Below are 26,997 nucleotides of genomic sequence, written 5' to 3'. Positions count from 1 at the left end.
GGGTTGCAGTCCCATTCTCATATAGCAACCTCCTTTATAGCATCACAGGACATAAAATTATCCAATTTTAAGAAGTTAAAATGATCCCATGGAAATCAAGTAGCTGAGTATTACTGCAACAAAATTCCTTATATGCTTTAAGTGGAGCATATGCTAAAGTGCTCTTCTGGGTCATGGCCTATATTGAATTCTTCCCTTTCACAGTTGCAGCGCTGGATATATTTAGATTCTTCTCTTACAGAATACAGACACTGACATTTGGGTTACAGGAACAGATACTTTTTAAGTATTGTGTTAGTTAGCCTAAGATGCTTTGAAGTATTTTACTATTAAGACACCAATTATGAACCATCTGAATTTCGCAAATTATTTGTATGCTAAACTCTGTATAAAAACCATTCCACAGCTATATACATATGTGGAGTTAGTTAACTGCTCACAGACGTACAGGTTAGAAGTAGTCAGAGTGCTCAGCACTGGAAAATTGGTGCTTACTTTGTATCTGAGATGCATGAACCTGTCATTGAGGAAATGCTTCATGGAAAGAAGAATTTTAACAGAAAAATAGAAAAAACATATAAGACTAACAGGAAGATTTAAAATGCAACTCAAAAGCAGGATGAATATTTTTTATCTATAATATGTGGGTCACATATTACACAGTCCTCATTTGTCTGTGTATTGCCTAGTTGCAGATTGACCAAGTTACAGGTGCAGAAATACTTTACCACAAGCATGTACAGTTTGTGTCTAAACAATTATTAGTCTAAGCTGCATGAGAGAGCTCTTTTGTAATTAGTTCAGACATGGAAGAGGAATATCTAGCTATGCCCTGGATTTTGTCAAATAAACCTTTCCAGTTCTGAGCCAGCTGCATACTTCTGATCAGTATAAACAACCACAAATACTGGTTGATGTGGAAGACGTTGTGCCACATAAACTTTGGTCCAGCAGAATTTATTAGTTGTGTATTATGCTTGACTCAGCCAGACAAGAGCTAGCTAGCCCCTTTAGAGCTGTCTGGGAGTCTCTATGCCATGCTGTCCAGCAGTCTGGCATTTAGGCAGGGTTACTATTTTAATCACAGCTGAAGCTGGGAAAGCTCTGGTTCATTTTCTTGTGTATTGAATATAGGTAATAGCCCTAATAAACTTTGGCTGAGTCTGTAAAGACCAAATGAAGTGCCTCTGAATACTCAGTTTTTCACTGAGCCAGTTTATCCAGTTTCAACCATTATCCAGGCCATACCACCCTCAACTCTAATTGTTGACAGTGCATTCTCCTCATCCACAGGGCAACAAAGTTATGGCCCTGAATCAGCAGAGTATTTTAAAACATACTTAACTTTAAATGCAGACTAGTCTCACAGAAGTCAACAGAACTACTTAGTGCCTAAAATTAGGTACGTACTTAATTACCTTGACAAATTACTGCGGCAAACTTCTATTAAGGCTAATCTGGTATTATAATGCATTAATCCCAATTTCCATCCCAGCAAGTGAGGCACAAGTAATAGCATCTTTTTCATCAGCTTACAGCACTATCCTGGGCTTTTATTAAGACATTCATTTCAGTACCAGGCGAAAAAGGTAACTTTGTTGTGTCCAAATTTCAGAACATAATGAAGCAATTATTCATTCTTAGCCACTCTGCATATTAAAAAAAATTAAAATAAGGCCAAGAAAAGCAGGAAAAACTCTTGTAACTTCATTGTGCATATATAAAACAATTTTGGTACTTTAAATAAAGAGAAAATTGGCCTCAATGTTTTCCAAATGTCATTAAGAAGGTCATTTTCTTTGGGTCAGCCCTTCATCAGAAGCTTCATTTAAGAGATGGATGAACATGCTGAGGTGCATCTTTTGTTGCTATAAAACAGGAAAGTTCAATTTGTTATCTGGAAGGCAATAAAGGACTAAATAGGTTTTGAGGCAGTTGAGTGGTTATTAGAATGTTCACATTTATAGAGATTAAGAGAAGTAATTAAGCATTTTTTAAAATTAGGGTTATTTGCTATGATTCCTCATACATCCATCTCCACCTGTGCCATATACCATAATTCTGGTATAATACTGCATAGGCTGAGCTTGGATGGATGAAATTAGTGGCAAAGCAGTTTGCAAAGTGGTGTATTTTAAAATAAATTTTCTAACCATTGATAGTACAGCAACATACAGGCCAGATCTAGATGTCACTGAAGACAAAGATTAGTTTTATACTAACGACAGTGTGAATTATATCTAACTTTAGTTTAAAGTAATGAGTTACCAATCATACAGAAAATGTCTCCCAGCTCAGAAAGTCCATGAACACAAATGGTTGGAGGCAAGGAGGCTAGTCAGTAGAAACCTAATATATGTTTGCACTATCCGGGATATCACATTTAGTTATATGGACCTAAGATCTGATCCACAGTGGACACTTCACTGTTGTGCAATTTTCATACAATGGTGATCATACATAATAATATAATTGCACTCGCATTAGTTAAAAATGACAACAGAGCAGTGGGTAGAAGATGTTTAAAGTACACTTTACCACCAGTATTCCAAATATTCTTTATGTACCATGTACACAAAGAGGAATGCTGCAAGAATTATCAAATTACTTACGCCTAGTTCATATCCCTCTCTTCTCCCCAGGGAAGTAGTCACAGCCCAATCCTGACAGTATTCAAGGAGAGACTGGACAACACCCTCAGACACATGGTGTGAACCGTGGAGTTGTCATATGCAGGGACAGGAGTTGGATTCAATGATCCCTGTGGGTCCCTTCAACTCAGGACATTCTATGGTTCTATGATTCTGTCTGCTGGTGCTCTACATGTGATAAAGCCCATGAAAATAAATTGAACAGAGATTTCTGCATGGATTTCCCCACTGTTTTGGCACAGGCTGTGTCTGCTGAGCAATGTGAACATGAGCCCCAGACTCGCTGTGGTACATATTGGTTCCCCAGGGTCCACACACCACAGGCCAGTGGGGCTGAGCACACTGGAGCTCCAGGGCAGTTGGTCTGAAGTGGTTTGGTTAGAAATAGGAAGGGCTTAAACTGTTCTGCCATCTAGTGGGATTCTCAGCCTGCCAGATAGTTTGCACATGTAAGTGGATGGAGACAGTTTAAGAGACTTCAAAACCAGCTGGGAGGCAGCTGCTTTAGGGAGAAAATGCAAAGAGAGTGTGAGCTGGCCTGGTGAGAGGTCGACAGTCTGCAGCTAATCTGAGACGTTCACTCGGAGGGTATTGCTAAGGGTGCAGTACCTTGGTGTCTGCATGTGTTCAGAATGTTGTGTGATGGCAAACAGGAGGCATCTTGTGTCACTGAGAACACTACTCTGATGGTTTATGTCAGCTTGGGAAAGCACTGCCAGCTGAAGCCACCACACAGGGCTGCCATTTGGAGACATGCATGCTCCTTCCCACTGCTCCATGTTGCTCACCCCCTCGGGCAGGCAGCTCAGCACGTTGCCTCGGTTATGGAACCCAGACCTCTTGGTGGAAGCTCACCCACACTGCACAGGCAAAGGAAGGATGTCGGGCTTGGGACTGAGGGGTGAACTCACCAAAAGCCTTTTCAGTCTGTAAATTCTGTCAGAAAACAGGTGTCTAAGTCTGGCTTGCAGCCTACCCAGCTGTAGATACTGGGTCTGCAATTTGGGCTAGGGTGTCAATACTGCCATAGATGACTGATTTTTGACCTTTCTTTTTTAAAGAAGAGCTTAGTTTCACCTGAAGCTGTTCTGCTTTGGATATTAATCAGCAATAAATGCTGAGAGCTGCTATATTATGACTTTGGTTCATTTCCCTGTTCAGCCCAGTGGGGGCCAGTCCATATCGCAAGAGGGCCCACAGCTCCGTCTTGTGCCCCGTCCTAACACCAGACCACCACAACTTATGTTTTATGGAAAATGGTTTTCTGGCTGGCAATACAAAGCCTGGGTGCTGTCGGCTTTTCTGGATTAAACATATATTCAGCAAGTACCTGCAACATAAAGGCACCTGATGTGAGGATTTAGTCAATCCTTACTAGTGCTTTATTGCTGGGAAACTGCTGGTCACCGACTCATGCTGTAAATCCAGTACTTATCATACAATGTACAGAAAAGCTAATCCGAGAAGGAATGATTTAACCTTCCTACGTATTTTATTTTTTTCCAGATCCCTTGCGCATGTTTGTAAATGATACATCAGCAGGGCAAACAAAAAGAAGCATGTAAACTGCTATTAATCTCTAGCAGTATTTCAATAGCAGTTTTCTAATAATGCGCCTTTTTTTCTACGGGGACAAGAGCATCTTTCGCCCGAGGGCTCCGCAGCCGTCGAGGTTGACAGGGAGTCAAGCCGCCCCCCATGGCGGACACAAGATGGCGCCCGAGCCTGCACCTTCCTCGCAGGATCGCCACCCTCCGCCTCTCGGCTCGCAGCGCCTCAGAAGCGGCAAGGTTGGACCTCCTTCGCTGTCAGCCGTAACGGGAAAAAGAAGGGAAACCGCGGCAACGCCCGGCGCCGGTGGGAGGAAGGATGGCGCTCCCGGGGAGCCCGTGGACGAACACCCGCCCCGCGCAGGCCCCGGCTGCGGCGGCTGCGTCCAACGTGTCCGGTGCAGACGCTGCGCCTTGAGCTGCCCCAGCGACTCAGCGTCCAAGTGGCTCGTAAGCTCAAGAGAAGCTGCTGGATTAATTGTGATTAAATTATAAAAGACGTACCCATCATTAACCAGTTGACATGATAAATGCTTTCCAACCACCTGCAAAATGAGGGGATATTTTTCAAGTTTCAGATGACAAGAGGGAGACAGAAGATTAAGTGATACATTATTTAGAACCAGAGTGCTTAGTTTATATTTAAGTAATAATTAATAGATGCATTGTAAGTAAGAAACTAAACAATTATAACTAAAATCATCAATTATTTCTTAGTATAGAGGTACTGTATGTCAAAATTTTCAAAAAAACTGTAATGCACATGTAATAATTATGTGAACATAAGCAACGCAAGAGCATCCAGTCTTTGGACCCCTTATGGAGGATGATCCCCAGTGTTCCCCAATGCTGATAAAATAAAGAATGACGCTTAACAGTATAATTGAGTCTGCTGTTATTTCTTTGTTTCACCATGGCTCCCGGCAGCTCCAAAAGCCTGGGGGAGACAGGTGCAAATGTGCTGCCCTTTTTACCACCATCCCCTGCTGGGCTGCAGGAGCAGGTGGGGGGCAGGTGGATCACCTCAGAGGCAGCTTCCACACAGGCCACACCAGCACCGCTCAGCTAAATAAGCAGGTTATTCACAGAAAACACGACTTCTTGCTCCCCAGTTTAGCTACCACTCCTGCAGGCCGCCCATTCCTCAGCAGCACCCCCATGGCCCGGCAGCCACAGCAGGGCGACCAGCTCTCCCCACAGCCACTCGGGCCGCCTCTGGCATCCAGCAGACAGCAGGGGCTGGGCAGTGGTGTCCTGCGCACCGAGGAGGAAAAGTGCCCTTTAAGTGAAAAAACCAGGAAATCTACCATAGACACATTATGGGAGAGCTACAGGTTTTGAACATGCTTGTTTCTCCCACTGGTTTTGTACCCATCTTCTACTTAACTGCTTGACAACTCCATCCCATTCCTCATCGCTGTGAACTTGTCATCTAACTCCATGCAAAGCTCACATCTATCTACTCTATCTACAAGGGCTCAACCCTTGTTTCACTCACTTATGTTTCCATATGCCAAACATCAACTGTTAGTGCTTTAAACACCCAACATAAGAAGCAGATCTCTTTAATTGCCTCTATATTCAGTAAAATGAGATGATTGAAGGACAACTCATTGCTATTCCTCCCAGCAAGTACTGGGTAGAGATCTTACATATCCAACAGACTCGTTAAAGAGCCTTGAGGCAGTTCTTGAATAATCTTTGTCTTGAGCACTAGGGGAACCGCTTCTCTAGAAAAAAAAAATAGCATGCGATTATGCAAGTAGAGATGGTGTTGCAATATCAGAAAGTGCTGAAATAAGTTTATTTCAAGCAGTTCTTTCAGACAGCCTTTGAACTCTTGACTTCATTTTTGTTTTTCTTTTTTTTTGTTTTGGACGTGGGCTGATGTGAATGGAAAATTCTAGGTAAATTTATAATGGAAAAAATTAAATGCTGACATGTAAGAAGGAGTATATTTAAGGGTGGGGGAGAGAGAGGACAACGAGATAGGGTTAAAGGCATGAAAGCTGTGCCATGTTTCCTCTCAATAGCCCTTCTTTTAGCAGAACAGCTGAGCCAGCTGTGGTGCAAGTCAGGCTGCTCCTGCACCCTCCACTGGCTCTGGACTCTGGATGTTCTGAGCTCTGGCTGCAGCACTGATCACCTGCTCAAGAAAGTTTCAAAGGTCTGGAGGAAGATGCTATTAGAAGGCTTGTTTAACTATTACAAGATTAGTTAAGGATTTTGTGATATATAGCGAGTCTGGGTTATGTTTACCACAGCCACTCCGAGGAGTAAATCTTTTGAAACACGTACATGTGGGTGTATAGAATGAAAGAAACAGTGGATATATTAATTCTTCCTCACTGACACTTGGTGCAGTGCAGACCCGAAAGTGTGTCCCATGATTGTGGAGTCAGGGACTATATGTCTGTTTGCCTTTCTGTGCATATTTGCATCTTTTCTCATTGTAGAGTCTGGATTTGGAAAAGTACAAACCCACACTCAGCAAGTGGGATGTGCTTTTAACTTTTCTGGTTTAGACTTGCCCATTGTAAACGTCTTGTGATTTCTTGCATAATCCAGGATATAGAACTTCTCTGAATTACTTCCTGTATCACGTCTAATAGCTGTGGTTGTTAGCAGTTTACAGCTTGCAGGGATGAAAAGTCTAGTAAGGCAGTTTGAAAATTGGTCAAGGGGTTAAGTCTCCTCACAGTTAATATGCATTTCATTTTTAATACAAATTTCTCTGGTATTAACTTTCAGTAACTGGAGTTTTGTATAGCAGACTGAAGAGACAAGTTTATTTCTGTTTCTCTGGGATTGTCTCCAAACAAGTCCAAGTTTGTCTTGATACTAGTCTCTATGTAAAGCTAGTAGTGAGCTATCTTAACCCTGCAATGCTTCAAGTTGCTCTAGAATTTTATATTCCAGGAAGTTTACATATCTAGACTCATGAAAACTCAGAAATTACTCAGTGCTTGCTCATACAATAATATGTAAAGCAGGGATATAGTTGCAGTCTTGAATGAATCGAGTTAGGTGTGTAATTCTGTTGAGGTCACTCAGCATGAGGTTTCATTTCAAAGCACCTCTGCCTGATTTGTCAGGCATTTTTTCATCAATGACATGACCATAAATGGATAACCTAATTAAATAATTTATCAAGACTGTGGAATTCAGACATTTATTAGGGCAGCATTAACACTGACTGTAACCACTGCTAGCTTAGAACTTCAGAGGAAACAGCTTGCCCCAAGTGAGAGATTCTGATTTAGAGGAGACAAACGCAGAGGAGTGTGGCTCCATCTGCATCTGAGGGATCACTTTGGGTTCCAGCAGGCTGTGACTCTGTCCTGTCAGTCCATAACTAAGCAGAACAGAGGAGGACCTTGGGAATATCCAAATGCAGATAGTAAATGGGCTGAATTATTATTTTGCATCTATTTTCCAATTTCAGTAGTTATTTTCTTAGTAATTCGATCAGATAAAACTGATTTTACTTTTTGTCTAAATTTCAGCTGGTATTGAGAGTAATTTCAGGTTATCACAGCAAATGGAGTGCTTCAGTGTGGAGAAACAGAACAAAGGTACATTGAACTATTCCAAAAGTTTCTGAAATCCAGCCCTGCAGACTGCAGTGTTGTGTTTTGTTATGCTGCAAGGAGTTAGCCTGAGATAGATTATACTGAATTCCAAATAGTCTTACCTATTAATATTAAGTGTTGGACAGCTTCCATGGCATATACTAGGGCTACAGAAAGAGAATATGACATTTAGAGATCACCTGTACCTTTAATACTGTAAAATTTGTGTGGATTATGATAAAAATAATTCCCTACCATTGTTATAATACAGAATCCTTGGAATTTAATACAGATTGTGTTTCTGATCCGCTAATATTCTCACTGGGCTGCTCTGAACACCAAATAACTCAAGTCTTCCAGAATCCATTGCAACAAATCAAAAGCAAATCACCTAATCTCCTTAAAGCTATGTGCTATTTCTCTGTTTATGCACATAAGGATTATTTTAATGTAGTGTGTTCAGCTTATTCATATGCCTTCTAAATTTCTGAGTCACAATTACCTATTCAATAGTCAGTTGCTTATTTATCAGACTGTATTTCTTTCTTCCTCAGTGTACAGCCTTACATTTCACCATGTTGAAATTGTAAGTCTTGAAATTGTAAGTGTTGAAATAAGTAGACAGCTATTGTGACACCTAGCATCAGACATTTCTGTTACATTTTAGAGGTTTTAAAATAGTTTTTCTACTCTTAAACACAAAAGAAAGGAAAGACAAATAGTAAAATAGCCAAAAGCCTAATGGTACAAAGTTAAAGTAACTGCATCTTCAATAAGTAGAACCAAGATCTAGGAAGATGGCTGGCTTTAGAACAGGCTAATTCTTTGAGGAGAGCCTCTGACTTGAGTTCTCTAAACGGTAGATTTAGCAATATTAGACAACAGATAACAACCCCCCCAAATGCCTTTAAGCAGCAGAGAAGACCCTGGAGATATTTAGTAGTATTTGCTTCCTTCTTTATACCATTGTAGGCCAGCTGTCCTCTCAGCTTAAACCAATCCGAATAAATGTCTAATAGTTCATAATGAGGTATTAGCGGGTATTTACTTTCCAGGACTCTCCTAATCTCATGTCACACCAATTTGTAACCTACGAGAGAGCCTACAAGAATGAAATGCATGATCACAGACCAGTTCATTTTCACCAATTAGCAAGAGACACCAGAATTAGACCTTAACATGACTCGTGCTCTAATGTTGGCCTGTCATGGCATTATTGTAGTTGAGCTTTTACAATGGCAGAAAGTCTGTGGAACATGATCCTAAATTTTGCTTAAGGTATGCCATGCTCTTAGAAGGGATACGGTATAAATGCATCTTCCCTGCTCCTGCCTGCATTAGCTTGCACCTTGCCTGTCATCTGGTCCGCAATCCCAGCAAAGCCCTTCCCATGGCATTTACACAGCTCCAGACTGGACTCCTACAGCTCCTTTGTACCTGGGGCCATTCCGTGACCACTGGCTTGTGCAGCTGCACAATTGGGTGTCTTCTCCATAAGGCATTTATCTCTTTTGTTGAAACTGGGATTTCTAAAGAACTGCCCGTCAATAAAGTAAACCTAACGATTTTCTGCGACTCACCAGAAACACTAAAATAGTTTATTTTTATTAGGGGGATCAGCAAATCTCTAAGACAGTTAAAGGACACGAGATAATTTTAGTTAAGGACGTTCTACTGCCCTGTTTGCATTAGGTTTTTCTGCAGCAACAAAACCAAATCACGCTCAGGCCTGAAGCAACATCATCCCACCTGACACAATAGCTTCTAAAATCTGGTCATTTCTGTGTTACACTGAGTTCAAAGTTGCACAGAGATTCACAGCTGGGCTTAAAACAAGGTTAAAATGTGCTGGGAATACCCTAGACTGCTGTCCATAAGTGGAGAAAATCTCTTTTACTTTCAGCTACACATTATTTTCTATTCCTTAATACAAAAGTAGACCCCTATATGTATCAGAATGTTAAGAGATTACCAAAATGCCTAAGTGACTTAGGACCCTGAATCATGTTGGCTTCCAATGGGATTAAATACTTAAAAGGCCTTTGAATGCCTATATCTGCGTTCATACCAGGGGAGTTAGGCCCTGGTGTCACCACTGCCCTTTGTTGCACACATGAATACAAGATGCTCTGCAGTTCCAGGGTCTTCATTGCTCCAAACACAGAAATGTTTGAATAATGTGGTCACCACAAAATTATCTGAAGGTCCTATAAGGTATTATCCGCTTAACTGCTGATCAAACTTTACAGAATAATACGTTATTCCTGGCTATTGTACTGCAAGGATGGTGAAAGGATAGGCTTAATCGAATTGGTGTAGCAAGAGTGCCCCTCCTGTGTTAGATCCACACAGGGACACAGCAGAAGGATAGATAAACCTGACTTCAGACTTCGGACTTCGGCTGCACCAATTTCTCTACATTGCCATAACCAAAGTACTAAGCCCTTAGTGACTGGCTGCAGTGATTAGATGCTCAGCAGTCTCTGATATCAGTTATGAGGAATCACAGAGGAGAGAACCTCTTGGTCAGACTTTTCTACCACAGAAGCTTGATGGCTATCCTGTGGTGCCTTTTTCTTTTGTTTTGAACAAGTGAATTTTTTTTCCCAGGACCTAATGAAGGCAGAATGAGGCTGAGAGCCTCATTCTCTGAACGCCTGAGGGCACACGAAGCAGGGATATAACAGGTGGGAAAGGCAGCCAAAAGCAGTTTTTGTGTCCTGTACTCAAAGGCCGAAGGTTAGAGCAGTCCCAAGTTCACCCTGGATGGCCTTTGGAAGCAAGGATTACTTATTACACAGGGATGTCTTGCCACATCATTTTCATCTTCCAAGCAGGCCTTGCATAGAGAATGCAAATGTGCCTACTTACACTGCTCAGGGGGTATAAAGAGTGTAATGTAAACGAGAGTGAGTCCCTGGGCGTTCAGAAAGGAATCTTAGAGACATCTTCTGTCACACAGGCTTTTTACAGGGAAGTACACCATCTGTTAAAACCTTCAAACTCTGCTGGTAGCGTAAAAGAAACTCCAAGCTGATTTCTTGTGCAGCAACCTAAAATGCACATCAGGTCAGTGTATTTCACACTGCTATCTCCATTCCAGCCAAAGCAAAGCATTTGTATTGGTCAGGATGAGTTGTACTAGCTGTTGACATTAACACAACTCTCACATAAGGATCCACAAGCAAATACAGAGCATAAGATGCCGTGGAAAACATTTTTGGATCTGGCTTTTCATCCAACAAGGTGTCAATAATGTAACATTTCCTACTGTTGATTTATCCTGCTCCCAAATTACCACTAACACAGGCAGGTGGGATCTCACCATCATAAAACCTGATGTGACTGGCAAGCTATCTAAGCAGCAGAAGGAATGTGAACATTTTAGCAGACCCTGTTTTACATCTGAAACATAGTGCAAAGTGTTAAAGAATATATTTTTCTTATGACTAGGTACTTGTCTTAGCTAAGTGTGTTGAGAAATCCTGGTAGGACTAAGCCATCAGTGTAGGCATGATTGCTTAAATTATGAAGGATCCTGAAGTGACTGCCTCCCGAGTGCCAAGTTGCAGCACCCTCTGGAAGGAGGGGCAAGACAGAAGTGTCCTTGAGGAGGCCAGCTACCAGCACTGGCACTGAATCACTTCCAGGAGTTTTGTATCACACAGAGTCCATGAGGCTGTTTCTACACAACAAGCCCCAGTGCTCATAGAGAGCAAGGAGCTCTCCCAGGGCTCTGTGCACACATCTGCACCAGAAGGATCAGCAGAGGCTCCAGGGCTTCTGCAAACAGAATCTACGTGAGCAGATAACTCCATCTTGTCTGTACTGGGAGGGGAGAGACTGCCAGTTCTTGACGATATTGGTAAAATCATTTAGGATCTAATATGATGCATCTTAGATGAAGTACGTGAGTGACGAGGTCAGTTTGCATGTACTCGCACGTCACCTGCTTGGGTGCCAGCAATGATGCTCTGTGAGACTGTGGCTGCAGAGTTTGGCTACGGATGGTGAACGCTACTAAATTATTTGATAAAGTTACTGTATTAGGGAAACACAATTCACAGATTTAACTGGAGTAACAGATGATACTCATGCACAACATGAACTCCATGTGCCCCATGCCATGGCTGTGCCAATCACAAAGCATATTCCTCATTCATTATAGAGGGTTTGACTGACTACAGACATTAAGTTAGTGGACATCCATGTAAGACACACCAGTAAGGCTGGTATTCTGTGCAGACTTTTGAGATACCAGCATTATTGAACTTAGACAAAAAAGTGACTTGACTTTCAGACTCATGAACAACAATTGGTGGTCTGTTATTTGAAGTGTTGCTCTTACTGTCCTTGGCTTTCTGAGCACCAGCTGAAAAGTCACAGAAGTGCAGGTCAGACATAAACTGAGCAGCTGCAGGAGGACACTTTGCATCTCTCTGTGCTTCAAAGTATGTGGACGGAAGGTTAAAGAGAAATAGATGTGCTACTTCATACCTTTAGGTTATCAAGACTGATGAAAATTGTGTTCTGTGGTAAAAGGGTTTAAGATTATAAATTAAAATCCCATCAGAAGCATCACTTGCCCTACACACAAAGAATGTGCCATATTACAAGAGCCTGAAAGAAATGCAAATGGTAGTCAAAACCAAATTTTAAAATATTAGGAAAATATTAATAATTATATTTCACATGGCTGGATCAGCTAGAAAATTGTTGAGGTTTTGTTCCTAAATCACTGTGAATCTCTTTCACTTAGTCCCTGAGTTTTGTTGCGAGAGCTGAAGAGCTAGATTCACAACTTTGGAATTGATCCAAGCCATAGGTCTGGAAAAGCTGACTCCATGGCTTGTCCTGTGGAGACAGGCTGCTCTCCCAAAACCTCGAGATGACTCTGTTGTGGCGTTGATAAATTTTAAAGAACAACTAGAAGAAGGAAGACATTCCCCCTCTAGCCAAAAAAAAAAAAAAAAGTATTAGATGAAACAGTTCTAAGCTCTTTTCCTTCTTTCTTCATTCTTAGTTTCCAAATGCTGCTGGTTGTGGAGGCGAGATGCTGCTTCCAGCAACAGAAATGCCAATTTCAGACAGCATACCTGTAGATGCCATGTGATGGTGGGGGAAAGGGATCTGTACTTGGCCAATACCAAACCGGGCTTGAAAATCTTCACTGGAAAGCTTTCAGATAAGGTGTTCTGCAGTAGCGATCCCGTACTTTTATTCAGTGGAGAATTTCGCGTTTGGTGCCCGCATCTTTTCTTGCCCATGTTACTTTAACAACGCGGGCGGCCGCTGGGAGCCCCGGGGGTGGCTCAGGTGAGCAGAGGTGCCGCACACGCCTCCGTGCCGTGCCGTGCCGGAGGTTGCCGTCTCCCTTCCCAACCCCTCTTCGCCCCGGTCCTGGCCGCGGTCCCCCCGTGCCCCTTCCCCGGCGGCGTGGGCGGGGAGCGCCCTCCCCCGGCGGGGCGGGGAGGCGCCGTCCCGCCGCTGCCGTCCCGGCTGGTGGGGGCGGACCGCAGCTGCCCCCCGCCTCCCGACCTCCCGCTGGGCGCCGGCTTTAAATGCGGGGCGGCGCGGCGGCAGCGGCTCTCCCCGTCACCTCACGGCACCGGCCTCTGCACCCGCACCCGGCCGCCATGGTCGAGGCTTTCTGCGCCACCTGGAAGCTGGTGGACAGCCAGAACTTTGACGAGTATATGAAGGCTCTGGGTAGGTACGGCCGGGCGGCAGTGGCACGCTTAGGGGACCGGAATCTTGCACCCGCTTTAAAAAAAAAAAAAAAAAATTGAAAAAAGCACTCCCCCTCTGCCAGAGGTGTAGGTAAAGCATTCGCGGTAGTGGGGGAGTTTTGGGCGGCTGTGTCTCTATCAATAGAGTTGATTTGATGGTGGTCATTCAGCCGGGGGAGCCGGGGTGTGTTTGTCTGAGAGCCCTCCTGCTGGGGAGAGGCTCAGGGAGATGCCCCCGGGTTAGGGAAGGCGTATGAATGAAATGCTGCCTGCAGATAAACTGGAAATAAACGAGAAATCATTATGCTGGAATGATGAGGAATTGCAGAAGCGATTGTCACCCGTTGCGCGGCGCTGCTTGGGCTTGCCCGGGTTCCGTGTCGCGGTTCTCGGAGGTAAGAGAGGACACGGAGCTACATCTCTCTGGGGAAAGTACCTATGGATACTTTAGGTATAAGGGCACAAGGGAAGCAGAAAGTAACATTTTACTCGGATAGCTTAAAGCTGTGGAGCGGGGAAAGAGATTTCTGTACGTCGATGTGTGGGGAAAAGGATGTAAAAACCCGAATGTCTAATGGCTTTCTTTTTTCCCTTGATGGTCTAGGAGTGGGGTTTGCAACACGACAGGTGGGGAATGTGACTAAACCCACTGTGATCATCAGCAGCGAGGGGGACAAAGTAGTGATCAAGACTCAAAGCACTTTCAAAAACACAGAAATCTGCTTTAAACTTGGAGAGGAATTTGATGAAATTAGCCCCGATGACAGAAACTGCAAAGTAAGTGAACTCTCGGGCTGCAATGGTATCTTTTTTTCTCCTCTTCCACCCCACCCCCACAACTATAATCTTTGGTAGGATCAAAGGAAAGAAAATGTAACTTCTGCTACTGCCAGCTGTAGCACTGTGAAGGGCAGGGGGGAAAAAAAAGATGAGATTGCATCTTACTTGCACACTTACACCATGTCTTGTCTAAAGCCCCATGTCTGCCTTCCAGTGTCAAAGAATTGTGTTAGCTGCCAGCTCCTTTCAAGAGAAGTATCATTTGGCATAACTTTGTTTCCAGCTGAAATGAGGAAGTGCCTTCTTCCCTGCATCTTTAGGGGCTTAACATAAATATTACTCCAAAGCATATCTGAAACAGTGGTTCTTGTAAGGCTAGAACTCAAAGGAAACTACTTTTTTAAGCCTCTGACACAAACAAGAATTGTATGGAGTACTTAAGGATGATTCATAGGCTTGGATTTAAAATGGTGGGGACTACTTTATCATTCCAGATCCACATCCATCTATTGAAGAGATTTCAATAGAATAGTGCATGCTGAATATGTGAGCAGAATCCCAAATACCCCAAATAAATGCATGTCTTTGTGTTTCTTGGTATCTCACAGTCAATTGTGACCCTGGATGGAGACAAGCTAGTGCACGTACAGAAGTGGGATGGTAAAGAGACAAACTTTGTGAGAGAAATAAAGGATGGCAAAATGGTAATGGTAAGTATAAAGCTAACTGAGCATTCACATACACTGCTAATACGCCTCACATTTATCTCAGGCTTTATCAACCGTGTTATTTATACACAAACCCTTAAACTAATTGGTGGGGAAAGCTAGCAGAGATTCTTCAAATATTTGTTTTGTATCTTGTTTTACTGACAGCTAAAAAATTGCTAGTAGTTTTAGGGAGCCCAGCTTGTGGATTCCCAGAGTGTATATGTTCTTTCTAGAATTTGTCTAAATAACCAAGCAAAATAAAGTAAGTCCTGGTGAGCTTGAAAGGATACAAAGTTCTTGATTATATAGGCAATGATCTGCCAGTGCTAATTTAGATTGCTTTAAAAACTTGTTTTATATATGCAAGCATAAATTATATTTATAGAGAAGTAGTATTTCCATAGGAAAATAAAATTACAATACAGCACGAGGTAATAGCATTTTCATATTTAATAATAAAGGGTTTATTCCTCCTATCTTGTTAAAAACTACAATAAACGGCAATTGTGTGAAGAAAAGTCTTGTTTTAAATTATTTTCCTGACTTTTCAGGAACAGGAGTATGGGATGAATAGATGGTGTAAGTTACTATATTTGATGTCTAGGGTGGCCCTTCTCATGCTTGTTTTTGGGACAGAGATGTAACTTTAAAAAATAAAACTTCTCCAGCTATACTAATTTATGTGACTTGGCTGATGGAGAAAACTAGTTAGCTTGTTTTCTAAGTACTTCAGAGAGTATCTATACGGATGGAGGCTTCCAAATAATTAAAACCTCGAAGTACACAGTCAGTGCAACACAATGTGACAAGCGATTCAAAGGAAAATGCATGCTTTGTTTTTGGGAACAGCAACACACATATACACAAAACCTTTTCCTTTGGAATTTGAACACAGTGAGATGCCCTGTTCCACTTCAGGAAATACCTCCAAAGCTCACACACTGTAGTTACTGTTCTGCACAACTGCAGTTAATTAAAATATTTGGTAGTTCTAGCTATGTAACTGCACAGAATGCATTTATTTTAATACAAGGTTCTCCTTAAGTATATGTCTATGCATAATGTTATAGTATAGAATACGGGTACAGAGGACTTGGACTTTGCACATTTTGCAATGCAATGAGCTTTGGGAAAATAAGTGTTAAAACTGTATTTTTAAAATGCTGTATTTAAGAAAATACTTTCATAAAATTAGAAAAATTAAACTGTCATTTCTAGTCTCACTTTAGTTGCCTTGTATATGGGCATTATGTGCTTCTTGGATCTGAAAGAAGGAAGTTATGTTTATTATGGGCTCCATAACTTTGAGGTTTTGCATCTTGTTCATTTCAAACAGCAATAATCAAGACCTACTTGCTTTTCTTTAAATTTCATAATGTAAACCAACCTTGCTCTAGCATGGACTCTGGAATATGTATTGTTATAGAAAATGGTCCAGCATCTAACATGTCTGTCTTTTCCTTGGACTTGCAGACTCTCACCTTTGGTGATGTGGTTGCTGTTCGTCACTATGAGAAAGCGTAGAGTTTACCTGACCTCTGTCCAGTTGTTACTTCTGCTGGATGGATTAATGGACCATCCAGAATTGAACGTAGCTACAGTGCACATTTCTGGCATGAAAAGTCAATAAAGAATTGTGGAGGGAGTGTGTTTTTAAAAAAACTTTATGCCATCAAATTGGCAAGGTTGTGCTGTATAGTGAAACACGTTAAACTTGGCATTACATTTCTGAAACACTTGCCTCTTTTTTTTTTACAGTAAATGGAGCATATTTGAATTGTTTTGGAATGCAGATAAAACAGAAATTAAAGTTTTTTAAACCTCTGCTCCTTTTGCATTTAATTGAGTAATATTACAGTGTTCTGGAGGGAGTTATTGAAAGTTCCTTTTTCTGAGTTAACTGAAAAGCATCTGGTACACAATGCTGCAGCAGCCTCTCTCTGTGATGCAGAGTACATGGGAAATGAAAAATTGCCTTCACTCTACTTCAGTGGCTTCTTTTTGCTGGAAAAATCTGAAGCCTCTGTCTTTATATATGTAGGCAGAGAAGACAGAGGCTTAAGCAGATTTCAGCTCCTCTCTTCACTGAGAACTTGTTATCCAGTGCATGCTAAAGCCAATAGAGAGACAGCCTTTGTAGCCGGTGACCTCTAGTTTTGATTTTAGTTATGATAGTTTTTAATTTGTTTTGCTGGGGTTTTTTTGCTAATATACAAAAGACTGAAGTAAAAAACAAAGTGCAAAGGTTGAGGTGTTTCACAGGATGGGAAGAAAGGACCAACATGACAAAGGGCACGACTGGGGGAAACTACAGTACAAAACTTATCTTTCATCAGTCTCCACAGGGGTGGGAGGAAAACAAAGGGAAAACAATATAAGACAAACCTTCTGAGATAACCCTCCCTGACCTGTAGTTTCATAGTTAGTATGTATGGAGATAACAATTTGTATTGTGAGCAATTTAAAATAAAATTCTGCTTAAAAGAGAGAAATTAAAACCTTATTCCTGAAGAATATTCCTTAAAAGACCAGAGTGGGGAAAAACTGCCTTCACATAATTAGGAAAATTGGAACAAGTTGCTGGCAGCATGAAGGAGATTGTTTGGGAAGTCCATGTTTTCGGACACACTTACTCAGTAAGGGGACATGGAGATGCATCTACCAACAACCTTTCAAAGAAAGACAGAACTGAGCTTTGGCTTTTGTTGGTCTGTGCGGTGTGTGGCTGCGGAGGGTGGTTAGTGCAAGAAGGGTGTCCTGCCCAACTTTCCAGGTGTAACACTGCACTGTGCCATCCTTCAGATCTGCTACATGGGATCACAGGCAGTGGCTTCTTGCTTCCCTGGATAGCTAGGATAACACGGGTGGCTCACGTGACCTATCTGATAAAAGTTTAAGCACAAGTATGGCACCTAACCAACACAAATACAAAATTTAATGTTGCTAGCTTTCACAAAAAAGCAGCCTGAAAGGAACATCCGTTTTCTTAACTATGAGCCATTACAAATACATTTTATTTGGTGGATATTCACAGTTTTTAAAACCAGAAGCTAACTTTTTTCATCAGAGAAATGAAAAGTGGAATGTGTTCCAGTGGTATGGGGAGCTGCAGTCTCTGGGGCTGCTTCAGCTGCTATAGTGCAAGTGATGTTTAAACAGCATTTTCTACCCTTCAGTTTCATTAGCTTATTTAATCATCAGCTTCAGTACCTAATACAGCTTTCATCTGTCTCCCCTCCCTTGCTGCCTGTTTGCCCATGGGTGCATTTGCCACATGACTGTCCTTCCCAGCCACCTCTCCTCAGGAACATGAGAGCAGCTGCTTTTCTTTTGTCACTGAGGAAAACAGACTCGGGTCCCCAGTACTGGCATTCATCTTCATGAGCATTGATTTGTAGGGTCATGAATTAAAAAAAAAATAAGTTCTTTATTAAATATAAGGAAAGTAACTTAGAGACAGATTGTTAAGACTTGATTGACAAATAAACCTTAAATGGTAAATATTTCACATGACGGTCACTTCTAGATAAAGGTTACTTTTCCTACATACGGTTGTTCTGTAAGTCACAAGAAACCATCATGAAGCTTACTGGTGAAGTCTTTTGCTATTCTAAAGATGAACAACATTGATGTAAAATTAAATAAGGGAGAGAAAAACTAAGTGGTACCTGCAAAGTGCCTGTGGCACAGCTCAGAGGACTGGAAAAGTGAGGAAACTACTGACACATGGGACTTTCAGCTGCTGGTAAAATGGCTTTGCAAAGCCCTGGAAAGCAGATCTGAACAGAACAGCACAGTGAGCAGCGGGATGTTCAGGGGCAGCAACGGGATCCACATCATTATTCTGGTCTGCTCCTAAATCTGACAGGAAGTCCGCTTCCTTCACTGGAAACTACCCTGACTTCAGCAATAAACAGCAGCTCCGTGACGATAAAGCCTTTAGCAATGGAGACTGGTATTTACGACACACCTCAGCATTTTTCTTAAGCTGTATTAAAGGTGTACTTGATGGCATATTTCACCAGGTGTGTGTTCCTTTTGTGTGTGTGTGGTGGTGGCTGTTTTTTTGTTTATTTTTTTTTTTCCAATTATAAAGCGAGTTAAGTATCCAGGACCCACTTTTGCGGGTATACTGTGTGAAACCTTCCTTCCTGAAGAAGCTTGAGACTCCTGTGGAGGCGGCCGAGCGCAGGTTGCTCGGGGCAGAGTCGCGCTGTGTGCGCCCCGGGGCCGCAGGCACAGCCCGGCCGGGGCGGGCAACGGCGCTTCACGCTCCGGCTCTGCCGGTCGGTAGCACCGGCGGGGCCACGGCTGGCTCTGGTGGGAAGGATTCTTCAGCCACAGGTCCCGGCCTCTTCGGAAAGCCGCAACACTTGCTGGGAGCCCAGGGCTCGAAGGGACAGGCACGCCGGGTGCACCAGGCCACCGGCCTCAAAGCTGCCGGTGCCGTGTATTCAGCCCTGCCGGCGGCCAGGCTGCCTCTTCAGCGCTGACCGGGGGCTGGCACCTCCTAAAGGCCACCCCGACTCCCGGCACGGCCGTTTGAAGGGGCAGCAGCTGCCCCCGCCGCCCCCTCAGGCGTCGCTGCCCAGCAGCAAGCGAGGGGCCCCGGCCAAAAGTGGCTTTTGGCCCCCAGTGGTGCGGGCGGGGCGCGGTGGCGGTTTCCGGCAGTCCCGGGGAGGCAGCGAAGGGCCGGGGCTTGCAAAAGCCACCTGGGGCTGGCCCCTTTTCTCCGCGCTGGGACGGTCACATGAGCAGCCGTCGGCGGACAGGGCGCTCCCGGGACGGCCAACATGGAGCTGCGGGGGGGACGCGCCACCCGCTTGGCCCTCGGCCTCGCGCTGCTCTGCTCCGCGCTGGAGGCGGCGCCGGCCGGTCCGCAGCCCCTCTCCGCTGTGGGTGAGTCCACCGGGGGCAGCGGCTGAGCGGAGACGCCCCCGCACGGGGGTGAGGACAGGCAGGGGCCCGGCTGGGGCCGCCCGTGGAGGAGGGGGGAGGTGGATGAAGGGCAGCCCGGCCCCGCTCGGCACCCGCGGTGCTTCCCCGGTCGCCGCCCGCCCTTGTGTGCTGCCAGCGCGGGGGAGCCCCGGGGTACGTGCTCCCCTCCAGCGCCTCCCTTTGCTCCGCTTCTCACTGTTGCCCGTCCCAGCTGGCTTAGGTTTCACGTGACTTTTAGATAACTAATTCCATCGCTGTTCAGGTTGGGGGGGGGGGGGGGTGCCACGGGGTGTAATTTGGTTAGCCAGGGTAGACCTGGCGCTCCGCCGGTGGCAGATGGGGTGAGCCCTGCCGTGCCCTGGGCACAGTGTCCGCACTGCAAACAGTCAGGGTGGCTTCTGTGCTGTCAGCAAACACATGGTCTGCGTGGCGTGATCCCCCATACTGTAGTGTACAGAGGTGAGTGCTCCGTAATGGTTTCCACAGGATTTTCATTCGCTGTGACTCATGTGCCCCAGACCAAACACACCACGTAGTCCAGGCGTTTCCCTGTTGCCTGTTGGTAGAAGTCACAGTTTTGCAGATTTTGAAGGCTGCTGGCCTTTGCTTCCTGAAATAAAACTCCTCGGGGTCCAGTCGTGTGCTCTGCCACAGGCTGAGCATGTGACCTTGGGAAAAATCAATTTATATCTGCCCCAGTTTCACAACCACTACTCCAGATACACGTGTGCCTTTCCCAAGTGCTTTGAAACGGACATAAATAAGTCAATCTTATTTTACATAAAACCTGAAGGCTGTTAGTCTAATACAAGCTTAATCCATTTTGTTCAGCATATTCTTATACTTCTCAGCTGCTCTTTCCCTGCAGTGCTAAGTACCAGTGGCCGAGAATGTGTCAGCCTGGAGAGTAGTGAGGAAGTAAGCCTGACACACCTCTGTCTGGTGAGAAGCCCCATCTCTGCTACTGTGACTGCTGGGGAGAAAAACACCTTTGAAATGTTTACGCACGTGTTGTTTCTTGCCTTTCTTTCTAGATTGTGATCTTTTATGTTAGCTTCCAGCCAGGGAATGTCTGGAAAAATAGTTAAAATGCAATTACCTCTCTTTTCAGGTGGAGCGGAGAAATCCTTCTGTCACCTCCTCTGCTCTCCAGTTTCCAGATTGGCATTAATGAAAAGGAGCTGATTTTCCAATCCCTACCAACTTTTTTTTTTTTACTTCCTGCTGAATAGCTTAAACCTTTACCTCTGCTTCTGTTTTCGGTTTTTCTAAGTAGACTATGTGGATTGACTCTCATCGGGAAAGCAGAACTCACCCACACTTATCAGACAGGCTAATCGTCAATTTGTTGAATTTATTCTCCTTTACAAAACTTGAAAAAGGAATAGCAGTAGACAAACTGGAGCAAACTTGGCATTACCCATGTATATCCAGCTCAAATACAAATAATGCATTTTCTTTAATCTTTGTTTTCTGAAAACAGGGCAGTTCTGGCATGTATCTGACCTACATTTAGATCCGACTTACCACGTTACCCCTGATCGCACCAAAGTTTGTTCTTCTTCCAAAGGAGCCAATGCCACCGACCCAGGCCCTTTTGGAGACTTTTTGTGTGATTCTCCATATGAACTTATTTTGTCAGCATTTGCATTCATGAAGGATTCAAAACAGCAGGTTTCATTCATGATTTGGACGGGGTAAGTGTTCAGGTGACTCTGCAGTTAAAGTTTTTAACAGCTGGACAACCATACAGTGCAGTAATTCACAAGGTTGTATTTGCACCAACAGATCTGACTTTAGTATCTCACAAAGGCTACTTTTAAAATAGTCCCTTTAGCTGTCCAAATAGCCAAAAAGTGGAAGACTGAGTGAGAATATAAGGCCTCAGGAACACATTTTGATCTCTGTAATAATCTCTGAACATTATTGGACTGTTCATTGGGACATTTACCACATGACTGTATTAGTGTAAGTTAATAGAAATGGTAACTGGGAGGGTGGAACATGGAAAAAGCAAAAAGAAAAGTCAGAGGAATAACTGACTGGAATGAATTATTATGTGAGGTATTGCATTTTGTAGGTCTTAAGCTTGTTAAATCTAAAGCGCATCCCTTTTTAGAAGATACCATTTAACTATCTTTTATTTGGTTCTGTGAGGTAACTAGAATCAAACAATACTATAGGTAGCTTATGTATGTGTATGAAGTTACCCTTCAGGTTCGGTGCCTGAATGAATTCTAGATCAGGGGCTAGTGGTGGAAGGATAACGGTGTCATAGATGCTGTCTCCATTACTATCACTCGTAGCTGCATGTGCTTCTAAAGAAAGTGTGGTTTCACAGCCCCTCATTGCAGTATTTTGGATGTGTGTAGTCCCCTCTTGAGTAAAATATTTACCTTTTCTTTGCCCATGTTCCTTATTAGAAAATGGGCATCATAATTCTCTCTCACAGATGTGTTATATGTGAGGCTTTGTGTGCCTTAGCAGTGTGACTGGAGAAAGAAGGTGAAAGGGAGGCATATGAGTAGCTTGATAGTGCCATGCCTTGTTATTTCTAGATATTCGTGAAATATAGCATTAATTTACACTTCTGCCTTAGCAAAATTCTCCATTCTACCATCACATGATTTTTTATAGATCAATAGATAATTTATCAAAGAGATTAGTATCTTTGAGTGTTTGTGAGAACTAGTTTGTTTGTCAATGACAGGGTCTTCTTTGCTGGGAAATTTATGTATGTTGTGTCAGTTTTGCTGGGGGAAATATGTGAAGACAAGTGATTAACTTATTTCACTTACATTATTATATTTTATTTTCAACAGGATGTTGTTAAAAGGGGAGAAAAGAACTTACAAGGTTGTGCAGATGACAGAAGATGTATAACCCAAACTGCACAGTAGCTCCAAATGATGGAGTTGAATTGAATTAATTTCTAAGAAATCTTAGTTATGTGAGTCATAGGATAAACATTAGTCTACTTGGGGTTTTTTTATTTGTTTTAAAGCCTTTTCAGAAAGCTTTTCAGGCAATTCTATGATTTTAATTAACAAGGCTATAGTTCGTAGTATTACGTGCTAGAATGTAGATGTGTTTGCAGAATTTTCTGCCTTATGTTGCTAATAAACCTTTGTTAATAGAACATTTTCATTTTTCAGAGATAGCCCTCCTCATGTTCCTGTAAAAGAACTCTCCACAAAATTGGTCATTAGCATCATTGGCAATATGAGCTCTACAATTCGTAATTTCTTTCCAGATCTTCAGGTTTTCCCAGCCCTGGGCAATCATGACTATTGGCCGCAGGTAAAACACATTAGAAATTTGTTTATATGTCATATTGAGTGTGTTCCTAACACTCGGAAAGCAGGTGTGAAAAAAAAGAGTTAAATCTGTGTAGCTGTTATTCTGGAAACAGTATTCTACAATTCTCCAGTTAGTATTTAAAATTATAAATAGTTCCAATCTAGAACAGAAAGTACCTCTCTCTCTCTCTCTGTTAAGTCACCTAAGTAAACCTTGATGCCAGGTAAAATCTGTGCATTGCCTGAGGCAATGCTAGTCCTGCTAATCGTTCCCAATGGATTAGAACCACCAGGTCTCATCATAGTTAATTCACACTTTATTTCTTGCTATGTAAGTCATGCATGTGTGTACAATAACTTAATCTAACAGAAATTACGTCCTTAATGGATCTGAGAACATGTGTTAAGATTCAAGACCTACTGAAAATCTCTCTGTTGAAATCACTGACATTTTTTTATCAGACTAATGGCAGAATTTTTGTAATATACCCATAGTTTTGCTGCTTTTATTAAAAATATGTCTTTTTTTCTTTCCTTATTGGACACTTAGAATATTTGCATTGGTGATTTACTGGATATGTGTGCCATTGCAGCTGAGGACAGTGCTTTTTTACTTTCAGTGTTCTGCGAATTATTTTTCTTGGCATAGGTCAAAAGTAAACAATTGCTTCATGTGTCCTTTAAAACATACTGTGGGTTGGTCTGTCAGCACGCAGAACTGAGAAGCAAGTTCTGTCATTGGATCTGAGAGGATCAGGAGGAATGTGGAGCGGGTCAGCTAAAATATTTTGTTTGAAATGTGTAATGGGAATTCTGTAACACCCCTTCTAACCCCCAATGACTTTCGTTCCAGTTTGCTGTGGTGTTCATTAGACCTATCAGGGTATACCCTGGTGTAGTAGGTGATTGTATCATTGCTGGAGTTAGTGATTCCCAGATTGGGGAAGTGCTCAAAGGGGAGCAAAGGGAAATCTGAGAGACAAAATAAGAGCTGAACATACCTTGGAAACATGAGTGCATAAGCCACACTGGGACTTGAGTCTCTTTGCATTCGTAGAATGGCAGTATAGCTTCAGCTTGTTGTATACCCTGACAGGGTACCAGGTTGGTTCACCAGAAACCGCCAGTATTTTGGTAAATAACACCTTAACTGAAGTCTCACTTAGTGTTTTGTTTTAATTTTGTTTTGTTTTTAGGAAGTCTTAACAGACAATATTTTGATATAGAAGAAAAAACTATATACAGTAACCTTGTAGACAAAGAATATAATGACCTTTCCAACAAATATGAGTTTTGTTTGTAAAATTTAATCTGGTGATAGAAAAAAGATGGTCAAGAGAGGCAGAGGGGCAGCAGATATTATTTTGAGACAGGCTGCTGACTGGAATAGCTGTTATATTTCTCTCCGCACAAAGCCACACAGGAGTGTTTTTGTGATACTTGGCTTTGAAATGGCAGGTTTCACCAATGTGCAGAGCTGACACTTTTCTGTTACTGTTTGAAAAGGACCCCGGTATCAGAATTTCACCTCTATGGGGTCATTTCAGGTTGTTGGGTATTTTTTTTGGCTGTTGACAACTTTTCTGTTTCTCATATGGACATAGTTGGCAAATGTCCCGTGGACTGGAAGCGATGTGGAGCAAGCCACACGCTAGAGGCTGTTCCAGAACAAGTGTGAAAGCTGTGCGCTCGCCATGCCCTGAAGAATTTTATTGCTCTCTATTGTGTTCTAACCTGTCAGTCTTAAAAATTTAACAGTCTTGGGTGATTTTTCTTGCAGAACCTATTAAAAATACTACACAGGTTAATCAAGCATTGGTGTACCTTTCAGGTTATATATTGTGACCTCGGTCTTTCTCCGTAGCCTTATTTGTTCCACATCCTTACCTCTGCTTAAAACAAATTCTCAAACTGCTTTCTAATTCCCAAGTTCACAGAGCACTGACTTGCTTGGGTCCAAACCACCTTCAGTCCTTAACATAACATCTTATCTAAGATCAGGTTTTGCTCTGCCTGTTAGTGACTATTAGCTCTGGCTGAACTGTTATGGCTCAAAGCATTCTGGATAACTCATATCTGTGCACTGCAAGCAAGAAATGTCTGAACAGGCTTCTGATTGCACTACTCCTAGACAGAGATTTTGTGCCTAAGCCTCTAATAACGTAGATTTAGTTTCAAAGATCTTGAAAAGGTCAAATTTTATGTTTAAGAAAACAGGCACTGTAATACTGTGCCTATTTTTTGACTTTTGGTTGTTTTGTTTTGATCCAGGCAGGTATTTTAGGAAAGGCAAAGACAGGCTGGAATCTTCCTGTCAGGGTTAGGTAAGAGCGTGGCTCTTCTCAGGCTGTGGCGCTTGGACATTGCTTGGCTCAGGCTGAAGAGTGCTACAGTCCTAATTAGAGCCTGTGGGAGAAAACACTGACAGAACTTTTCTTTTATGTTTTAAATGCTGTGTTACTAGAACTACAGGTTATCACGGAAATAGTTGTGAATTTCACCAGAATGTTTCCGAGGGCTGTAGTGGAGTTTGGAGGTGCTGCTATGAACCCCAATTTGCTTGAAAACTTCACCTGCTGTAAAGAAGCTTATGTTCAAGCTTTTCTGCCAAGACTCTTCATTTTTAAGCTTTGAATCTTCAGTTAATATATTTATTAATTTTGCAGAATGTATAATTTTCTACTCTGCTGGGCTCCTAAAGCTTCAAATATTTCTGGCATTGGTATATCAATGCATTAACAAGGCCATGCAGTCAGTTCTGACCAAGCTCAGACATTTGTTCCTGATCAGCAATACTGGATGTTCAAAAGGTTTTTTTTTACCTTTCCTGAGTTCCTCCTGGTGATGACTGGGTACACTTGAGTGTTATGTGAGAGGGCAGGTGGGATAATTCAGTAATTTTTTTTGTCTGTGTGTCTGAATGCTAAAACTTAGGCAGGTTCTGCTCTCTGACAGGATCAGCTTCCTGTAACAACCAGTGAAGTTTACAATGCTGTAGCAGATTTCTGGAAACCTTGGCTGACTGATGAAGCGATCAATACCTTCAGAAAAGGTAAAAATATACCAGTAATGCATTATAAAACTAGGACTTAGAGTACTGAGGTTTCTATTGATTTATCCGATTTGTTTAGCTAAGTCTCGTAGGATGAATTGGCACAATGGATTATTGTAATGCTTCTCCTGGAAGAGCTCACTTGTCTTTTTGAATAGCAATACTTATCTTCATGGTACATTTATTCTCTTCTGATGCAATAATTATTGCTTCTTGTAACGTGTGCAGTATTATTTACTTTGTACCAATGCATGTGAAATATTTATTTATTTATGATCTTATATCTTTTTAGCAAAGGACTGAAAAGTTCAGCACAATTTCCAATCCACTCAGACATCAGGGATTTGAAAGTTTAATTTGTGTTTTTTGTGTCATGAATGAGAATGAACTTTGGGTAAGAGTGGAAGTAGAAACCCTAATAGGAAAAATAAAACTCGAAGGGGAAGTCCTTAAGTTAAGGTATATTGTTATAGCTCTATTGCCATGGCTACACTGAAGTCCATGATTTATGAAACTGCATCCACTGAAGAAGCTCTGTGTGCCATGGAGGGTTTTATGAGCTTGGATTGAAAAAAATGTGATCTTTGCTTTTCATCTTATTCCAGTCTGAAGTTAAATGACTTTCAAAGTACAAGGCTACTAAACTCAAACAGTTCTTCCTGGAGTAACCTGTATGTTTGCACTATTTCCAGAAATGTGGACTTTTTAACAGTTAC

The 26,997-nt window shown here is 42.5% G+C and overlaps 2 protein-coding genes across 5 annotated transcripts in view; both read left to right on the top strand.

The window, feature by feature from the left end:
• Positions 1-13,327: 13,327 nt before the first annotated feature.
• FABP7 (fatty acid binding protein 7) lies at positions 13,328-16,817 on the top strand. The gene is made up of 4 exons (XM_065833732.2): positions 13,328-13,482; positions 14,107-14,279; positions 14,891-14,992; positions 16,466-16,817. The coding sequence occupies exons 1-4, from the start codon at positions 13,335-13,337 to the stop codon at positions 16,514-16,516; spliced, it is 474 nt and encodes a 157-aa protein (XP_065689804.2). The 5' UTR covers positions 13,328-13,334; the 3' UTR covers positions 16,517-16,817.
• A 2,730-nt stretch (positions 16,818-19,547) lies between these two features.
• SMPDL3A (sphingomyelin phosphodiesterase acid like 3A) overlaps positions 19,548-26,997 on the top strand; it is a 53,048-nt gene continuing 45,598 nt past the window's right edge. Inside the window, exons 1-4 of one of the 4 annotated variants that reach the window (XM_065833728.2) lie at positions 19,548-19,891; positions 21,414-21,627; positions 23,086-23,230; positions 26,185-26,281. In XM_065833728.2, coding sequence (XP_065689800.2) covers positions 19,786-19,891; positions 21,414-21,627; positions 23,086-23,230; positions 26,185-26,281 — 562 coding nt within the window. In that variant the 5' untranslated portion in view covers positions 19,548-19,785. Of the gene's footprint in view, positions 19,892-19,988; positions 20,084-21,413; positions 21,628-23,085; positions 23,231-26,184; positions 26,282-26,997 lie in introns of those variants that run through there. The other 3 variants (XM_065833729.2, XM_065833731.2, XM_071806584.1) reach the window with 3 other exon arrangements.

The sequence above is a fragment of the Patagioenas fasciata genome, chromosome 3, assembly GCF_037038585.1.
Source record: "Patagioenas fasciata isolate bPatFas1 chromosome 3, bPatFas1.hap1, whole genome shotgun sequence".
NCBI lineage: Eukaryota > Metazoa > Chordata > Aves > Columbiformes > Columbidae > Patagioenas > Patagioenas fasciata.
The sequence above is the reverse complement of the archived record's forward strand: the minus strand, read 5'-3'. Positions and strand labels throughout refer to the sequence as shown.